General features: G+C 38.0%; 2 protein-coding genes across 2 annotated transcripts; both read left to right on the top strand.

The window, feature by feature from the left end:
* Positions 1 to 395: 395 nt before the first annotated feature.
* On the top strand, positions 396 to 2310 carry slirp (SRA stem-loop interacting RNA binding protein). Its single transcript, XM_053337366.1, has 4 exons — positions 396 to 475; positions 830 to 888; positions 1243 to 1350; positions 1776 to 2310. Exons 1-4 carry the CDS (start codon positions 409 to 411, stop codon positions 1842 to 1844), a joined length of 303 nt encoding a protein of 100 aa, XP_053193341.1. The 5' UTR covers positions 396 to 408; the 3' UTR covers positions 1845 to 2310.
* A 3547-nt stretch (positions 2311 to 5857) lies between these two features.
* Positions 5858 to 18406, top strand: gopc (golgi-associated PDZ and coiled-coil motif containing). Its single transcript, XM_053337361.1, has 8 exons — positions 5858 to 6460; positions 10240 to 10404; positions 14801 to 14976; positions 15493 to 15658; positions 15752 to 15847; positions 16730 to 16894; positions 16983 to 17148; positions 17772 to 18406. The coding sequence occupies exons 1-8, from the start codon at positions 6200 to 6202 to the stop codon at positions 17885 to 17887; spliced, it is 1311 nt and encodes a 436-aa protein (XP_053193336.1). The 5' UTR covers positions 5858 to 6199; the 3' UTR covers positions 17888 to 18406.
* Positions 18407 to 19427: the final 1021 nt, after the last annotated feature.

Here is a 19427-nt window from a genome sequence, read left to right on the forward strand (position 1 = left end):
AGTGCAGCGAACCAGTCCAACATTATATTTTGGGGTAAGAAGGGAATGGGAGCTTTGTGAATAGGTTAATTAATCACACGCATACATTGCATACATGCAACTCAAGCCTAAAGTAAAACACAAAATATTAAAGTCTAAAATGCCCGTAACATATAAAAGTGTAAGATCAAATTGAATTCAGAATCACAAGAATGTAGTTCTAAAGTCAACATTTGTGGCAGTCATTCTTTCCCCAGGATGTCGAAGTCGTTGTTTTTGTTGGTTGGGTCGGGTTTCGGTAATTAGCTACTTCACCATCCTAGGAAAAGAAACAGCACTCCGTTCCGGTACGTAGCCCCTCCCACTTCCCAATTCTTTATGTCACGTGATTTTACGTCATAGGTCAGAGTTTCTTACCAGGATTGAAACATGGCGGCGCCGGCTAAGAAAGTTTTCGAGGTCTTCGTGTCTAAAGTACCATGGACATTAGCCAGCAGTAAGTTCATTCACTTGTTCAAAATATCATTGTCACTTTGCGGTGGTGGAATATCATTTTATAGCCTCTCACTTTATTTTATACATCGTTCTATCGTAACACATGTAGCCTGACATCAGTCACACTGTAACCTCTGTTAGCTAACATGCAGGACAGTGCTACAGAGTCCTTGTGATGGGAGACAAAAGACAATATTACACTGTTTTCATTTCTATATGCTGCTAATGTAATTTATGTAACACGTTCATATGCATTAGCTGTCCCTTCAGTTATCAATACATTACATGTTAAATAGAGAGTTGACTTTAAATTCAGTTTGAGATCTCTAATGAAATGCTGTACTTTTTTCCTCAGGGGAGATGAAGGAGTATTTCGGACAGTTTGGACAAGTGAAGAAGTGTCTTTTACCATTTGTAAGTTACCTCTCTCTCTCTCTTTCTTTCTTTCTTTCTTTCCTTCTTTCCTTCCTTCCTTCCTTCCCTCCTATTAATAATATCATGACAGTTTTAGGCAATATGTATCCATACAATGATAGATTGTTTGTAGTAGTAGTTGCTAGTGGTGTAATTAAGATGTGTGCAATATAACTATATTTTAAATTATTGACATATCATTTATCATGATATTGTCTAAAAAATGGCATGATATTATTTATAGGTTATATTGCCCTGCCCTAATTCCAACGAACAAAACGTCTAGCTTTATTTATGCTGAACCTTCAAAATCTGTTTGTGTGTGTGTGTGTGTGTGTGTGTGTGTGGTAACAGGATAAAGAAACAGGTTTCCATAAAGGCTTCTGCTGGATTGGATTCACAACAGAGGAAGGGCTGACTAATGCACTGCAGAAAGAGCCACACATGCTGGAGGGGGCCAAGGTAAATAAATCACTGCCTACTGCCAGGGTTATTTATGACACTGATGAAGACCATAACCCAAAAGATGTTGTTCTGTATATTAGGAGTCTTGCTGGAGTTTTGTTTTTTTGGGGTTTTTTTTTTACCTTTTCAGACTATTTTTCCTTCTCAGTTCACCTTGGAGGTAGGTGAAGTTGTGCCATAAACCTCTGCTAAGGACTTCTGTTGTTGATTTTATAAGTCACATTAAATGTATTTAGGGCCTGAGCACTAAGTGGTGCAGAGGCCCTATTGCATCCGAAAGAATTATTATTATCATTTATAAAACAACAGATTTTTGATGGCCTAAACATGCATAAGCAGACAGAAAAATGAATGGAAAGTGGGTAAAGACGTATATGTTTTAATATGAAATAAGATGATATATATTTGTTGTTTTTTCCCAGCTCCTGGTTCAGAGGAACAGACGGCCGTTCTCTGGACAGAGATCAAACAAAGAAAGCGAGTTTGACTGAAATTCTGTGTCTGTGAAAATCAAACATGTTGTCATGCTCAGGCTCACATTCACTTTGCTTTTGTTCTCGCTGCCATATTTGTTTGACATTTGTTTGCATTTGGGGCATAATGAAGACTTAAAGAAGTACGCTGGGCTTGGTTTTATATTTCCACCTTTTTAATCAGTTTGATCCTGAGCATCTCTGTCATTTCTCTAATGTGTCCAGCTGTGATGATTGTGTTTATTTATTATCTGTGATACTGTTCAACCTGGTATCTCTCCAAAGCATGACGTTTATCTCAACTGTCACTGTACTTCACATAGATGCAGTTGTTGGTATGGAGTGTATGACACAGTGAAGCAGTGAGTGTATTAATGTTTAACCTCTCTGTCAGACACCATCATCACTACATAGACTTGTATTTACTTCAAGTTTATGAAGCATGATTTACATGTGTAGTGTATGGCAATAAAAACATTGTTTAATCCAATGTGTTGCTTTTCTTTGTTAAAGAGCTTTTTAGTTTTACTTTGTAAGATTGCTTCTTATACTTAATATAAAGGATACTGCACTGAAAGGTAAAGAATAAGACTGTTTTTTATATTTTTCTTATTGTCAACCAATCTTGTGCAGAGCCAACTAACAATGAACTGATACTACTTGTAGGTAATGTGTGTGTGTGTGTGTGTGTGTGTGTCCAAAGCCTGATTTAACTTATTCCTCTGTCATAGGCATAGGATATCAAGAAATGACTAAAAAAAAGTATAATTTATCTTTTGAATGTTCAAAAATAAGATTTCCTAATCTGCAATAAAACATACAAGCACAAAAAATTATTAAAAACATGAGTGAGTCACACTGCTGCACTGGATGACATGTGTAACAGAGATTACAGTCAGTCTCAGGTAAACAGCTGTGCTACACTGTAAATTCAGTGCACATCCAAGAGCTAGTGAAGCTCTTTAAACATCACTACTAACAGTGACGTGTTATCCTTTAAGACCAATCATCCTAGCTGCTGAGAACAACTACTAATCAACTGATTTTGCACATGGATTGATTAGATTTTATAATTCATTTATACATATTTATTTGCTTTGACAGATTTCACATATGACACAAAATAACACACTGATGTCTCATGTTGATTGTATTTTGCATCAAACATCATTTCTATATGGTCTTCATTTCCAAATCTCATCATCAATAAGATAAATCTATATATAGCAACATTTCATCAGGTAATCCTATTTTTACATATGTCTGTAACTTTGCTTTGTTGATGTGTTCTGTACATACAACATCCCTGTTTTATAAAAAAGGAAAGATAATCTATAATCTCATTAAATCTACTGTCTACCATAAAATAAATCAAAATTACTTTATGTGGTTAACGTATAAATCTGCTAATTCCCTTTAGATAATAGGAAGAGGGAATATAATGAGAGACAGTTTATGTGTTAACATAGGTGTCAGTAGTGGTGTTGGGTCATCCACAGTGATCATCACCAGTAGCTCATCTGCATCGGTAGTGGAGACGTACACACAGGTATTATTGGTACTGTCCTGTGATGGTTTTGATGCCCTATGAAGATGTGCAACATGTTTGTTTGTATTGAAAGATGCTTTGCAAATGGAGAAAAGAAAAAGATAATGATGTAATATAAAGTTAGTGGTGCATAAGTCATGTATCACAAAAAGATTCTGGTCTGAATCCTGGTGGGTGAACAACTGAGGATATCTTGCCAACATCTCACATTGACTGTGTTGTTAAGCTACAGTAGTTAACATGATGTGCTGTCAGCGAGCTGCTTCAGTCTACAGTGTTGGGTTCAAATTGAAATGACCACAAGCTTGGAAAGATACCACATGTTATGGGTTTGATCTCATTGTCACAGAGTCAATGAAGGGTTTTTATATGGAGAAACATGTCAAACATTGAGGCTGAAAGGTGAACGCCATTGTGTCCTGATACCAGATACCTTACAAATAGTACACAACTGTCTGAGCTTATTCTATACTATTAACAATGCAAGAGCTACATCGTTCTGCAAATTCCACGACAATATTCACCAAGAAAATTCTACCGACTTCAGCCACTAGGTGACACAGCACGGGTAGAAATATAGGGTGGGTAACCCCCTACTATGTTAGCAATTGACACAATAGTGTACCCTATTTGATAAAAAGGCAATTGAAACAAATATTGAAGCATTGTACAAGTCACAGGAGGAGTGCACTGATGTAAAGACAGTCGCAAAAAAATCTAATAAAAGTGGACTGGCACAAGTTAGCAGATCTTTCATTACTTCAACTGAAGCACTGAGCTGTATGGCTTTATGCGTTGCCTGTGCAATAACATCTGCGTAGTGTTTTATGTCTAAGTACACAGTATCCAACAAGTACACAGTATCCAATGATAAGAGGTGTGTCCTCTGTGGACTATTAGATTTTCAACCACTGAGTCAATTGACATGGAAGCTATTTTCTACTCTGAAATGCTTCATAAACACCTAGCTTTTAACCAATGGTGATTTTTGGACAGGACAACCTTCTCTTCCAATGTTCAATTCCCATTTAACTACAGCTGTTAACCGCTATTCTCTACATGAGGAGAAAAGGATGCACGGTTAAGCATAAAATGTTTGACCTGTCGGGATTCATCAGGAACATGATGTTCATATACATTTTCTGTGTGAGGAAAGCGAGCTGAATATTAAGAATACATAAACTAGAAAACAGTAACGTAGATTTAGTTGCTCACATGGGCACGATCAAAGTTTGATTCAGCAGTGTTGCAAAGCTGCATGTTCCCTGTTAAATAAATCATTTTATTCTCATCAAGCTTTCATAGAACATCTGTCCCCTCACAGAATAGCTCTGTCTCGACACCTTATCCTGGAAATTCTTAGCTTAGGACACTTCCTAAAAAGATAGTAGAGAGAAGAACCCAACTACAGATAAAATGGCGGACATAGACGCAGACATCTTGGTGAATTAACTTGGACATTTTTTAAAACCCTCAATTGCTAACCTCTCAGTTTTACATACTGCATGAAATCTTTAAAAGAGTCAGTTGACTAAAAAGATATTTGATGTTATGAAATTATGTTTTAAATCAGTTAGCTACTTTGCTGTCAGGGTCGGAAAGGTTACGTTGGAAATGTAAGTTACAGATTAGTTACTCTATTTAAAATATAAGTAATGTACCTATTTTAATTACTTCATCAAAGTAATGTAACTTATTACATTTGATGACCTGGATGTTTTCAGCTGTTAGGGTAAATGTTACCATTAAGCACCAAAATGTAAGTTAATCTGTTTTTCATGGATACTGACATGATTTATAAGAGAGATCATTTCTTATAAAGCAACATTTATCTCTCATTGTAAAATGTATTCATTAGTTCATGTAGAGTTTGGAAGATGAAAAAAAGTCAAAAAGTCTGTCATGAGCTTAATTGGTACTGTGACTCCATTCAAGCCAAATAAACCCATGTCATGATTTATTTACAAAATATAAAGAAATATTGATTTCAAAGAATTAAAAACAGCAGTATATGTATTCAGTAACATGTTAAATATTAAAAAATGAGTAAAATGTTAAAGGTGTGACTTCACATGTAACCTCCTTTATAATCATCAGTAAATGTAACAGATTACACTTACATTTATTTTGTAATTAAATCAAGTAACGCCGTTACATGTAACTACTTTATGGGGATTAAGCGCACGAAGAACATGAACTTCCGCTGCGAATGTCACATGACTTCCTGTCAGTTGTGGAGGTAGATGTCTTTCTCTATGTTTGCCACTTTGTCTGCAGCTTTCTTTTAGTCATAAAAGTAAAGATACATTTAAAGATACAGATACATTTATTGATCCCACAGTGGGGAAAATTAATCGTTACAGCAGCTCAAAAAGATAGGGATATGACAAAAAACATTTAAATTAAAATTTTTAAAAAACTAAAAAAGGCTAAAAATGTGTCTCCCATAATTGTATTGTTTTGAGTTATTAGGGGAGGGTCTTGTATGCATTATTTTTTATGTAAAAGGAAATATGAATAAGGCTGGTTAATAGAAGCCAGAATGAAAACACTAGGGATCATACGATGTGTTCGCTCTGCTGTCGATTGCTTTTGACTAGAATGAGGCAGACTAGTAATTGTGAATCTGATGTGGGACTTCCTGGTGTGGCACTGCTTTTCACTTGAATTGGGAAACATCATTTACCAGAAGTCTTCTCTCTGATCGGATGTGTAATCCAATCATCGGGCGTTTAATATATTAACCCCAGCTGTGATATCTGACAGCGATCGACAGAGAAGAAGCTTCATTTACGTCTACGTCAGGCTCAGCTGTGCTCTAGCCATGTCCGCTTCGGCTGGATGCTCCCCGGCGGGCCAGGGCTCGGGCCTCGGTCCCGGTATGTCTATGTTCCGCTGGTTGGAAGTACTGGAGAAGGAGTTTGACAAGGCCTTCGTGGATGTGGATCTACTGTTTGGAGAAATAGATCCCGATCAGGTCGATATAACGTACGAGGGTCGGCAGAAGATGACCAGCCTGAGCTCCTGTTTTGCTCAGCTGTGTCACAAAACCCAGACGGTGTTCCAACTCAACCATAAACTAGAGGTCAGTCACTCTTTTAGTGTGTGATTCACAGGGTTTGGTCCACACACACACACACACACACACACACACACACACACACACACACACTGTGATTGTCAGTGTTGTTGGTTTACAGCAGGCTGTCAGTCATGGATGATGTTATTTATACTGTGTGTGTTATTAATGGATCACATGGAGCTGGTACACACCATCTATAGCACTGATATTATTAAACCTCAGCAAAGTGAATCAATCATTAGTTTACAGACAGTGCGTGTATTTAGTGGCGGTTCTAGCTTGTACTGCGGCCTGGGCTAACCCCATTTTCGGCCCCCCACCCCCCAGATGGATAGATAGATAGATAGATAGATAGATAGATAGATAGATAGATAGATAACAACCATAAATACCAAACTTATATACAGTCACAACTACCAAAAATGAAGTATGACGAATAGAAACAATTGTAGTATATATGATATAAAGATAAGATATTCCTTTATTAGTCCCACAATGGGGAAATTTGAAGTATTACAGCAGCAAGTGGACAGTAAAAAATAGAAGAGCATCAATAAGAAAGAATAAAGAACAATAACTAAGTACGAAAGACAATAACAATAATAATAGAAATATATAATTTTTTAAAAAGCACAGCTGTAATATTGGTAGTGGTAAATTGCACAAATTAATATGAAGGAAAAAAATATATATTATATGTATATTGCACAGTTCAATTGAAATTGGTATTATACATGAAATACTAATATTGCACAGCATTGGACATTAAAAGTACAGAATCTAATCTACAGAATAAAAGTATATTGCTCAAATCCCACATCACACAAATACACGAATAGAACAACACACGTATAAATTGTGGTTTAATTGGTAGTGTGACTGTTTTACTCTTTGCATCATACATCGTACAAAAGTAGGTGTGCTAGACCCCCCCCCCCCCCCCCCCCCGCTCCTCAGGTCAACCTACACCTGCTGCTCTCCTCATCTCAGCAGATAGAATCTGCTAGTTCACTAACTAGAACAAGGGCACTTACTCCATAATTATAGAGCTCTGCAGTCTGCTGCTGGTGCATCTGGGTCAGTATTTGGATAATTGTCATGCACTAGCTTGTCTTTTTGCTTCAAGTTTAATACCCACCTCTCACACAAGTGATGAAATAGGATGTTTATGTCAGGCAGATAGGTGACATCATGATCTGTCCTAGGTCTGGAGGGTGTGATGCACCCACAGGCAAACAGAGCAACGCCTTTTTTCCTCCTTAAATACACCACTGCAACAGCTAGAGTGATGTGTGTCTCCATGGCGAAAAGAAGGATCTATTTCTAAGAATCCCTTTCCCGGAAAACTAAAGTTTAGTGGAATGACCTCGCATTGCACAGAACATCAGATAATATCAGCAATGTTTTGGTTGACATTGGTATTTTAATACTGCAGCACACGGAATGCCAGAAATTAAAGGTCACACCCCCCCCCCCCCCCCCCTTCAAAAAATGACATTTTGAACAGCCTGTTCTGTTCTGTCCTTTCCTGTAGAAGACCTCAGCGTTCTTTGACCAGTCCAGCTTGTTTTGCAGTTGCATTCGAAGAACTTGTAGGTGTCCACTATCTCCACCCCCCCATTTACCGAAACTCCACCACCAACTCCGTGGTTTTTCCTGGTGTTGACCTGTGGGCGGTTCCTATCGAACCATCCTACAAAGTTCTCAACTAGGTCTTTGTACACTTCTTCCTTATTGTTCGTGATGCAGCCAACAATGGAGGGGTCATCTGAGAACTTCTACAGCTGGCACGTCCCGGTGTTTAAGTCAGAGGTGTATATAATGAACAGATGCTTCATTGACAAAGCAAACATACTGCAGTTTAAACAGGACAAACCTCACAACCACACCAACACTTCCTGCATGGGAGTTTGACTATAAATTTACAAAAACACCACTTCTCATTTTCATGTGGTTATACACTTACCAAAACATACTTATGAATATTATATTCCATTTCAGCCAACTATTATCTGACACACTGGTCCTTTTTTAAGAATAAAAATAAAAGAACAGCTAAATGATGACTCCTATGTAAATTTGAAGAGTGATATAACTGATCTTACGAAAAGTAATGATTAACCCAGCAAACATTTCAACATTGCAAAGAAAGTCTAGGGTTTGAAGTACACAGACAAAATGCAACTTGAACAGATGTTAGTTTTATAGTATAGTATAGATGGTATATGAGAGTGGATAAAGAATTTCATAGCCCTCAATGTTTACATGTTTACACAAATCCAATGCACCAAGAGGAAATGGTTAGGGTAAAAATAGTGTGGTTTACACACATGGCACAAGTACAATCAGTTAAGTTTAAAAAAATCCTCCATAGACGGTTATTTAACGTCTGCTTCCAGAGACATACTGAGACTTGGCTTTGCTCAGAGAGGATGCACTAAAACACTTCTAACAAATGAAACTATACATCTGAAGCTGAACACTCCACTGTAAAGTATTTATGACTGATTTAATATAACTGTGCTGCTTCTTTAAGTTTGCTGCATATAGAACAATTCACAGAACTATAACCATAAAGGATCCGGATTGCATCGTGCTGCCACTACCTCCCCCGCTCCTCCTGGAGCATGCTTTAAGAGGTCAGACGAGGCACATCTCTATTGAGGGTTGCGTTGTCAACTCTTCATCTTTTCATAGCGTCTGAGGAGAGAAACAAAACAAACTGTCAATTCTTTCAGCAGCAGCCATTTTAACCATACATAGAACAATGAATATTTAATGAGTGATATGCTGAGAAAATGTGTATAAATGCTGTTCACTGGAATCACTGTTTCATAATTTATTAAACCCAGCCATCACAAACACCAATACAACACTAAATTACATTATTTTAAAGTCATAGGTTAGTGCGTTTGATGTATCCTCTATATAAAAGTGGAAAGGTAAATAGTTGATTGGAATGAACTTTATGTATTCTGTACTGTATTCTTCCAGAACCAGATGGTTCATTGTGATGAACTGTTCTACTGTTCTTTATAGTCAGAACATGATAAACACTTTCCAAACGGCACATTTCATGAATCTGAGGTTGAGCTTTCAAAATAGTATAGTAAATAATTATGAAATCTTTTTTCAGCATCAAAATATGCATGAGTATAATTAGATAATGCAATCCAAGTTATTTTCTGTAGCCACAAATTTCAGAAGTCACCTAAATGCCTCACATGGAGACTATCAAAGTAAACAATTACTACTATAATTTACCAATGGTCAGTGCTTAATCAATTATTGATTAATTTGCATGAATAATTTCATACATTAAAATGATATTAACCAGTAATCTTAGAGGACCGGGGACTTTTGGTGTAACTGTGCTGTAGCGGTTGCTGCACGGTTGCCACTAGATGGTGCCATTTTACGATTTAATGCTATCCAAAGAATAAAGTTACAGTGTGCCTCGTTTTGTTCCCTGTGGCAGTCATGTTGATGGACACTGCAGCATAAAGTTGTAAAAAATTCCATGGAGTTGTTGCCCTTTTAATGTTCAGGATAAGTGGATAAGAAGTATTTATCAACATGCTTCCAACAAAATAAATTTAAAAAGTCGTTTTCAAAGTCGCTTCATGCTCCACAGAGGAACATCATTTAAATAGGATCGTTAAAATTCTCTAAAGCCAGAACAGTTGACTCTGACCTAACATATCTACGTCTGGTTTCCTTCCCATGTACCCCCCCTTCTTCCATACTCTCCCCTCCTCTGTTCATCCACTTGTCCACTCCAGGCTCAGCTGGTGGACCTGCGTTCTGAGCTTACGGATGCTCAGTCTGAACGGGTGGTGTTTGAGAGAGAGGTCCATGACCAGCTTCTACAGCTTCATGCTCTCCAGCTGCAGCTTCATGCCAAGCAAGGCCAGGCTGAGGACTCTGACTCTATCAAAGACAGACTGGTAAGTAAGAGGAGCTGCCATGGTCATTAAAAAAGAACGAAGAACTAAATAATACATACAAGTGATTTAGGAGTTTAGGTTCATCTATCACAAAGAGCCCTGTTGTATGGAAAACACAAACTATATGTCAACAAATCCAAATATTGCTTCTCAGAGAGGGTTTGCGGCCACCATCATCATCAGTCATCATTTATAACATGATCACTGCAGAGCTACGTGAACTCTGGCTGCTATTTAATCTCAGCAGTTTTCTTCCCCTCTGCAGTGTTGATGTGATACAGCTCTGTGATATTTACTGAAAGGAACAGGATCAAATTTAAGTCTCATTCGTACACAGTTTGCAGTTATTTGCATGAAGTGACTGTTTCAGGGCCAGTGTAGAAGCGGTTGCTGGTTTATCTTTAGATGTTGTCAACAGGCTAAAGGACTTGAAGCCTTTAGGGAAGGAATGTGCTCTCATTACAAGTGCTCCAAAAAGGTTTGGGAACAACTGATACAGTACTAAAAAGACAAAAAGTTTCATATTATTTTAGGTGCTTCCTACTCCAGCTTTCTCTTTGGTCCTACTGCTTTCAGTTACTGTTTTCAAAACTGATGTGCTTATTGCTTTACAATGCTGTATACCTGACAAATGTATTGAATGCTCTAAAACCTGCTTACTCACCTTCTCTGTTGCTTGAAATTATTATTTCTCTAATCTGTGACTTCTTTCTCTTCTTCTTCCCTTTCTTTGCTGCTTTTCCACCAAAGCCTGTACCAACATTGGGGGAGAGGGTAAGTTTGTGTTTGGGTGTATTTTGCGATTGAAAAAAGCAGGATTTAAAAAAACAAATAGCTACACTTGACTAGGTGGTGCTGATGTCTTAATGTCTTCAGACCAGAACTGATGATTTGGAGTTCAGTTATCACTTTATTTTTTCATCACCTCATTTTGAAGTGAGGTGCAAAAATTCAAATTTGGGAGTTTATCAAGCATTCCTAACACCTCAAAAATGTAAAAAAAAAGTTTTGGCTCTAAACAAAACTTGGGAACGATTCTTGTTTAGGAGTAGGTGAGGTTGACATTAAAAATGGGAGTAGGTCCACTTTAAAGCTCAGTCCACCTTAAGTGAGCCAACCCAGTTCCAGCAACTGGAGGAACAACAGATGAGCTTTTTGTTTGTCTTGAGAGGCTGCAGCATTTATTAACTGACACACTGTTGTCTCTGTGTTTTTACTGTCAGACTGACATCTTACTGCCAACCCTCTCCTCCTCTTCACCATCATTTTTCTGCTGCTCTCACTCACTCAACCACACACATTATACACTGCTGTATTCCATCGAGGAGCTACCAAGGGTTTCCCAGGCAACCACATAGAGGGTGACTCACGTTTCTGAACAGAGCTGTGGAAAGGCTCCCAAAAGCTATTGATTTCTGGATTAATGGATATTTTCTGTTATTTTTGGCTTCAAGAAGATGATGATTTTGGCCTGGTGGGGGTTCTTTCTGGTCCCACCAGGCCTGCACAGTTACAGGAGCAACAGTGAATACAATAGGGCCTTTGCACCACAAAATGTGGAATAAGGAACATTAAATACAACAAGAATAAAACAATAATTTAATTAAATTACAGATGGTAAATGAGGCTGAAACATTAAATATATTTGTTATATGTATGTTGAAGGAGGAAAGCATGTGGAGTTCATGCTCAGGCTGCCAGCCGGAAGTGGGAAATGAGCTGTATTGTTTTTGTAAAAGGATTTGAGCCTTTCTGCTGCAAAAAATAATAATTGTGATTCATCTTTCCTAAATAAAATTAAAAATATTAATTACATAAGAAGATATTTTTTGCGATGTGGTTATTAAACACTTGTGAAAAAGAAATGGAAGCAGGATATCAGACATCAGTGAACTTCACTGGGAATAGAATAATTATATATTCCTATAAATAATAAAACACATGCAACAAAAAACATATGTACATATATATTAAACTTGAATTAAGTAAATGAATTAATCAAATATGCATAAAATGCTGCCTATATAACTTTGTTGCATAACGGACAACAAATACTGCCATACTGACATATCTGTGATAGGCCTATATATATATTTGAGAGAGAGAGATATATCTATCTATCTATCTATCTCCCTCTCTCTCTCTCTCTCGATATCAATACAACCCCAATTCCAATGAAGTTGGGACGTTGTGTAAAACATAAATAAAAACAGAATAAAATGATTTGCAAATCCTTTTCAACCTTTATTCAATTGAATACATTACAAAGACAAGATATTTAATGTTCAAACTGATAAACTTTATTGTTTTTTTGCAAATATTCACTCATTTTGAATTTGATGCCTGCAACACGTTCCAAAAAAGGTGGGACAGGGACATGTTTACCACTGTGTTACATCACCTTTCCTTTTAACAACACTCAATAAGCGTTTGGGAAGGAGGACACTAATTGTTGAAGCTTTGTAGGTGGAATTCTTTCCCATTCTTGCTTGATGTACAACTTCAGTTGCTCAACAGGGTGCCGCCTGAGGGATCGAAGGTCACGGGCATTCAGTGTTGGTTTTCGGCCTTGCCGCTTACATGCAGAGATTTCTCCAGATTCTCTGAATCTTTTGATAATATTATGGACCGTAGATGATGAAATCCCTAAATTCCTTGCAATTGCACGTTGAGAAACGTTGTTCTTAAACTGTTGGGCTATTTGCTCACGCAGTTGTTCACAAAGTGGTGAACCTCGCCCCATCCTTGCTTGTGAATGACTGAGTCTTTCGGGGATGCTCCTTTTATACCCAATCATGACACTCACCTGTTTCCAATTAACCTGTTCACCTGTGGAATGTTCCAAACAGATGTTTTTTTTTTAGCATTTCTCAACTTTCCCAGTCTTTTGTTGCCCCTGTCCCACCTTTTTTGGAACATGTTGCAGGCATCAAATTCAAAATGAGTGAATATTTGAAAAAAACAACACAGTTTATCAGTTTGAACATTAAATATCTTGTCTTTGTAGTGTATTCAATTGAATATAGGTTGAAAAGGATTTGCAAATCATTGTATTCTGTTTTTATTTATGTTTCAAACAACGCGTCCCAACTTCATTGGAAATGGGGTTGTATGTATGTATATATGTATGTATATATATATTAACACACAACTGTTAATGCTAAATGCTGATACTTCAAATCAGTTTTTCAGCTGCAGTACATCCATTTTTTTCTTAATTTTCTGAAGGATTTACCTCCTTGAACTTAATACATTTAAATGCAGGAAAATCATTCAACTACTTCCACTAACTGATGTTGTATTCACTTGTCAGAGTTTAGTATGATTTTCTCTTGTCCATTTACATACACCCAATTGTATGTTGCTACGCAGATGATATCCAGTTGTATGTCCCATTAAAGCCTGGTACCACTGATATTTCATGTGTTATGTACTGCCTCAGAAATTCAAAATATGATGCTTAAGAATTTCTTGAATCTGAATGACTCCAAAACAGAAGTCATTATAATCACCCCCTCTGGGCCCAGCACTAGCAGTGTTAACAATCTCTCCTCTAGCCTGGGTGCTTTATCTAATGACATTCACAAAGAGGTCTGTAACCTAGGTGTTATTTTTGTCTCTGTCCTGTCTTTTGATGCCCAGGTGACTAAAGTCCTGCAATCCTGCTTTGCCCAATTTAGACCAAAAAAAATTAGGTCATTTCTTTAGTCTGCACATTTAGAAAAGGTCATCCATACTTTCATCACTTCCAGACTTGATTCTAGCATCAGCAGGCCAAACATCTTTAGACTGCAGTTGGTTCAAAATGCTGCAGCCAGGGTTTTTACTAAGTACTAAGGGAAGTGACCACATTACACCAATCGTTACTGCCCTTCACTGGTTACCTGTGAGTTTCAGAATTGATTTTAAGCTTTGGCTCCCAGGTTCCCGCTTATATTTGTGAACTGCTAAGTCCTTATGAGCCTGATGGCTGTCTGAGATCCTCCAGCAGGGTTCTACTGATGGTTCCTATATCTCAACATGTCACTAGAGGGGACCAGGCATTTGCTGTTCAGGACCCTCAGCTGTGGAACTCCTTGCTTGGAGATCTCTGGCAAGAAAATTCAGTGTCATCTTGAAAATCTCTTCTTAAGACTCACTTTTATCATATGACTTTTTCTTAACTGTTGGTATTTGTTGTATTATTTAATTGTTTGTATATTGTCGATATTTTTGCTTTGGATCTTTTAGTTGCATTATTACTTTTTATTGGAAAGCACTTTGTAACTTTGTTTTCAAAGGTGCTATATTGATAAAGTTATCATCATTGTTATAATTAGTATTAGTATTATTCTTTCTGTGTTTATGGTGCTTGTTGTGTTGTATGTGGTGTTCACGTGTGATATGCTTGTTCTAGGAACAGGAGCTCGAGGCCAGCAAGAAAGAAAAATTAGCAGAAGCGAGGCTAGAGGCAGAAGTGAGACTATATAAAAAGGAAAATGAGGCCCTCCGCAGGCACATGGCAGTTCTTCAGGCTGAAGTGTATGGAGCCAGACTGGCTGCCAAATACTTGGACAAGGAACTGGCTGGCAGGTAATGAACTACAACTCCCAACATGTCTGTGTGCCAAGAAGATAATGAGTTAGAACGCTACACATGACATTATTGACAATACATTAAACAATAACCAGTGACAATTTATTGTGTTAGTCTAGGTCTACTTGGTTGAGGTATTATCTCTCTCTCTCTATCTCTCTTTGTCCTCCAAAACACAGACAAACCAAACAAGCTATTATATAATAGATAAGTCTCGGGTGCCTGCACTGGACTGTTGTGTAATTACATGGAGGAAATATTGATGAAAATGGATTACCGATTTTGTTCGTATTTTACTCTACCCCCTCCTCCACTGTATTTGAATGGCAGCCCAAAGTAGCCCATCAAATTAAACGTGGAATATTCATTAAATGTAGCTTGCAACTGTGCACTGATTCATTCCCTGCATGCAAAATGTTGACAATAAAGTATTTGAAGTTCTTGTTCTGCAAGAAAGTGGATAGACAGGCTGAATTTTGCATTGACAGCAGTATGTTTTGTTTTGTCTTCCAGAGTGCAGCAGATCCAGTTACTGGGTCGTGACATGAAAGGGCCAGCACATGACAAGCTGTGGAACCAACTGGAGGCAGAGATTCACCTTCATCGCCACAAGACTGTCATCAGAGCATGTAGGGGTCGCAATGATCCCAAGAAACCTCTCCCCTCACCTGTTGGACATGTATGCGTAAAGACACAAAGCACTTCAAACTTTTGATATAGTTTAACCTTTTAAATGTGTTTTAAAATGTTGGATGTGTTAATGTAATTGTAGAACTCGGACATGTTGAAGAAAACCCAGGGAGTAGGCCCTATCAGAAAGGTGGTGCTAGTCAAAGATGACCACGAGGGCTTGGGAATCTCCATTACAGTAAGTGATGTGTTTGAAGCAGCCTACAGACTGCTCGCATCAAATTGAACAATGTTCAAGCAGCAGGGAATAAAAGTTGAACTCAAACTGTATTTGCATTATATATACTATATATACTATAATACTTTAGTTGCTAAATTTAACAATAAAACAGTAAATGTTCCATGTCCAAGAGTTCAGACATACAAGAATTGACAGTAACATTTCAGAAGAAGACAAACTTCTTTACAGGGACAATAAAACGTATCGTATCGTATCGTGTCGTATCGTGTCGTATGGTATCGTATCATATCGTATCTTGCAGTCATAAGAAATAGACCATGTTTCAACATTTTTCCCAGATTCCCAGTTAAGACACTCTGGTAAGAAATGCTTTACATTATGGGCTTAAAACTGCCTTGAAATGTAAAATAACAGGATTTTAAACATGCAATTCAAAACGTGATTAATCGCAATTAACTATGGAAATTCTGCGATTAATCTCGATTTTAAAAATTAATTGTTTGACAGCCCTAATTAAAAGTGCTTTCAGAAAGCCAATTCCTTGTTTTCGGTGTACACATGATGGCATCCACTGGGAGAAGGGTCACTGCCACTGTTATGGACAGCAGTATTTTCCACTGCTATTATAGTTGATGATGGGTCTTGGGTAGATTTGAAGGTAGCCAGTAGTGGGGGAGCTGCTCCCTGCCTTTCATTGTCTGAAGGCACTTTTGGAAATTAAGCAGAACTGTTGAAGTAGAGATGAGCTTTTAAAAATGGAACGTTTCAGTGTGATTTGATTCAATACGATTCAATGCATTACGATACAATCTGATATAGTTTCTTGTTTAAATTAGACATTTTACATTATAAACTTCTATATGCCTGTCCTCTTGTTAGGGTGGGAAGGAGCACGGCGTTCCGATTCTAATTTCGGAGATCCATCCCAGCCAGCCCGCGGACAGATGTGGAGGTCTGCATGTCGGAGACGCCATTCTTGCCGTCAATAGCATCAATTTGCGTGATGCCAAACACAAGGAGGCGGTCACCATTCTGTCTCAGCAGGTAACACAGGTGTGCACACACATACACACACACACTGCACACCGCGCTGTTCCTCTGTTTTTCTCACAGTGTTCATTCTGGGTATCAGGGAGGGCAGATAGAGTTCGAGGTGGTGTACGTGGCTCCAGAGGTGGACAGCGATGATGAGAATGTGGAGTATGAAGATGACAGCGGACATCGCTACCGACTCTACCTGGATGAACTGGAGGATGGTAATTCAGCACCACCTAGTGACAATTCAGCATCACTGCAGGGTAAGTTTTCGAAAAATGTTCAAGTGCTCACACATTCATACTAAACTTCTCCTTACATGGAAAATTTAAAGGATAGGTTCACCATTTTTCAAGTCTGTCTTAAAAACACTGAAACAGGTTTTTCTAGCTTTCATCATTCATTCTGTTCATATTGACTGTTAGATGATCCTCCTTACAGTGTGAGTGATCCGCGACAAAATCCAAAGTCTTCAATGTATTTAAAAGGTAATATTAAGCTTTAGCTGTATGTGGATATCTTGTGTTTGGGAGATAAAAAACCCATAGTTGGATACCCCACATTTAACTAATGATCCATGAATAGACAGAGAGGCAATGATGGATGTTTTAAAGTTGCTGCTCGGTTAAAGCCTTTTTAAAAACTCATTTTGCAGCAATGACACACTGGTACTACAGAGAATTCTTTGTTCATTAGCTGACATGTAACATATGTGTGTGTGTGTGTGTGTGTGTGTGTGTGTGTGTGTGTGTGAAGAAGTTGGGATGAGAGTCAGTTCCTCCAAATCTGAGACCATGGTGGTCTGCTAGAAAAAAGGTGGACTGCCCCCTCAAGGTTTGGGAGGGAGTTGATTTCTTATACATCTGTATCTGTGTCTAACCTGCAGCTCTGGAGAAGATGACACTGAGCAACGGGCCAGAGAACGGCGATACCGGCATCTCCCATGAGACACCTTCAGAGGAAACCTCTTCGAAACCCCCCGACACTGACTTCTCCTCCTAGAGTCTCAGCTATTAGAAGAGAAAGCAAGAGGATTGGTGAAAGAAATCCCTTTCAAAGAACTGAGTCAAAGAATTCTATGACGTGCAGAAACAATGCCCCTTTTTTTCCCTTTTTTCTCTTGGTATTCTTTGCGTGTTGGGATTTCAGGGGTTCAGCCTGGGCATGTGGTAATCAGTCCGTTTACATGCACTGAAGTAACCGGGTTACAGTGAGCTTTCTCCTGAAGTCAGCTGATTTCTTAACTGTCGTGTCATGGAGAACTGCAAACAGGGTGTGGGATGAAGGAAGCCTTTTTTCCCCAGTTAGATTTCTCTGCTATATATCTCGGCTATGTATACATGTTACCAGTGTGCTAATTGGCTTTTTACATGTATGCATGCACGTGACAAAAGACTGCAAACAGGGACGGTTAACAGCAGAATTACTGAATGAAAGCAGAGGCCGTTACATGGAGCGACCCATTCTCATATTTAAAATAATTCCATCCAAAGATCAACTAACACAAAGTAGCCTGTAAAAGTCTAAGATCAGGCACATTACTCTGCCTGTCTTCACCTCTCACTTCTGAATCTGTCAGCTCCGAAGCGCACACACACACACACACACACACACACACACACACACACACACACACACATACAAACAAAAGCCAGAAAGCATAGTATTCTATCTATAACTAATACATCTCAAATCAGTAACTTGTTACCCAGTTGCCTATGTTCCCTGATTTCTCTGAATAACCTGGCTACTGAAATTAATGAAAAAAACTTATGAATGAAATAATTTAATATTAAGTTATGATACTAATGAGTATTGACAGAACAGCTGTAAGCTAGAAAAGTCACCAAGCTGTGACTCAGGAAGGAAGAGGTTATTAATTATTGAAACATTCTTCCAGAAGCCACTTTAGAGACACTTCAAGAGTGTTTTGCTTCTATTTGTATAGTTATCATCTGGTCTTGGCAACACTATGACAAGATTACAGTATATTATCCTACAGGGACTCTGAGAGAGACCAGGATAAAATCTTTAAGAGAAAATTAAATTAAAAAAAGAGCAGAGAATTTTTTTTTTGCCTGATCATTTTAGCAGCTAAGTGAAAGACTATACATACAAGCATTCAAACCTTTGCTGAATATCAAATGCTTTGAAATCCTGACAAAAATGTCACCTACAGACTTTTTTCCTAACGTTTTTGAAACACCTAATCTAATCACATCATTACATTTACCAAAAAAGTTGAAAATTGAGAAAAGACAGCAGTGGGTCAAAGTACTTCCACTTCCTGCTTCTGGCTCTAAATTGAAATGCTGGAACTTTCTTTATGGTTATACAGTAGTGTGTCATATATACAAAAGTATATTTACTTAATAAACCAACAATCTTATTCTGTTTTTTTTTTTTTTTTTGCTTCTTATCCCACTGAGGAATCTACTATTAGAGGGCTTTTGGTGATGAGTCCCTCTAGTGACATCTAGGGGGCCTGTGACAGAAACCGATAAATCTAGCTGCTTCTCAGTTTGTTGGGGTTAACTTTGTT

The sequence above is a fragment of the Scomber japonicus genome, chromosome 17 (assembly GCF_027409825.1).
Source record: "Scomber japonicus isolate fScoJap1 chromosome 17, fScoJap1.pri, whole genome shotgun sequence".
Lineage (NCBI taxonomy): Eukaryota > Metazoa > Chordata > Actinopteri > Scombriformes > Scombridae > Scomber > Scomber japonicus.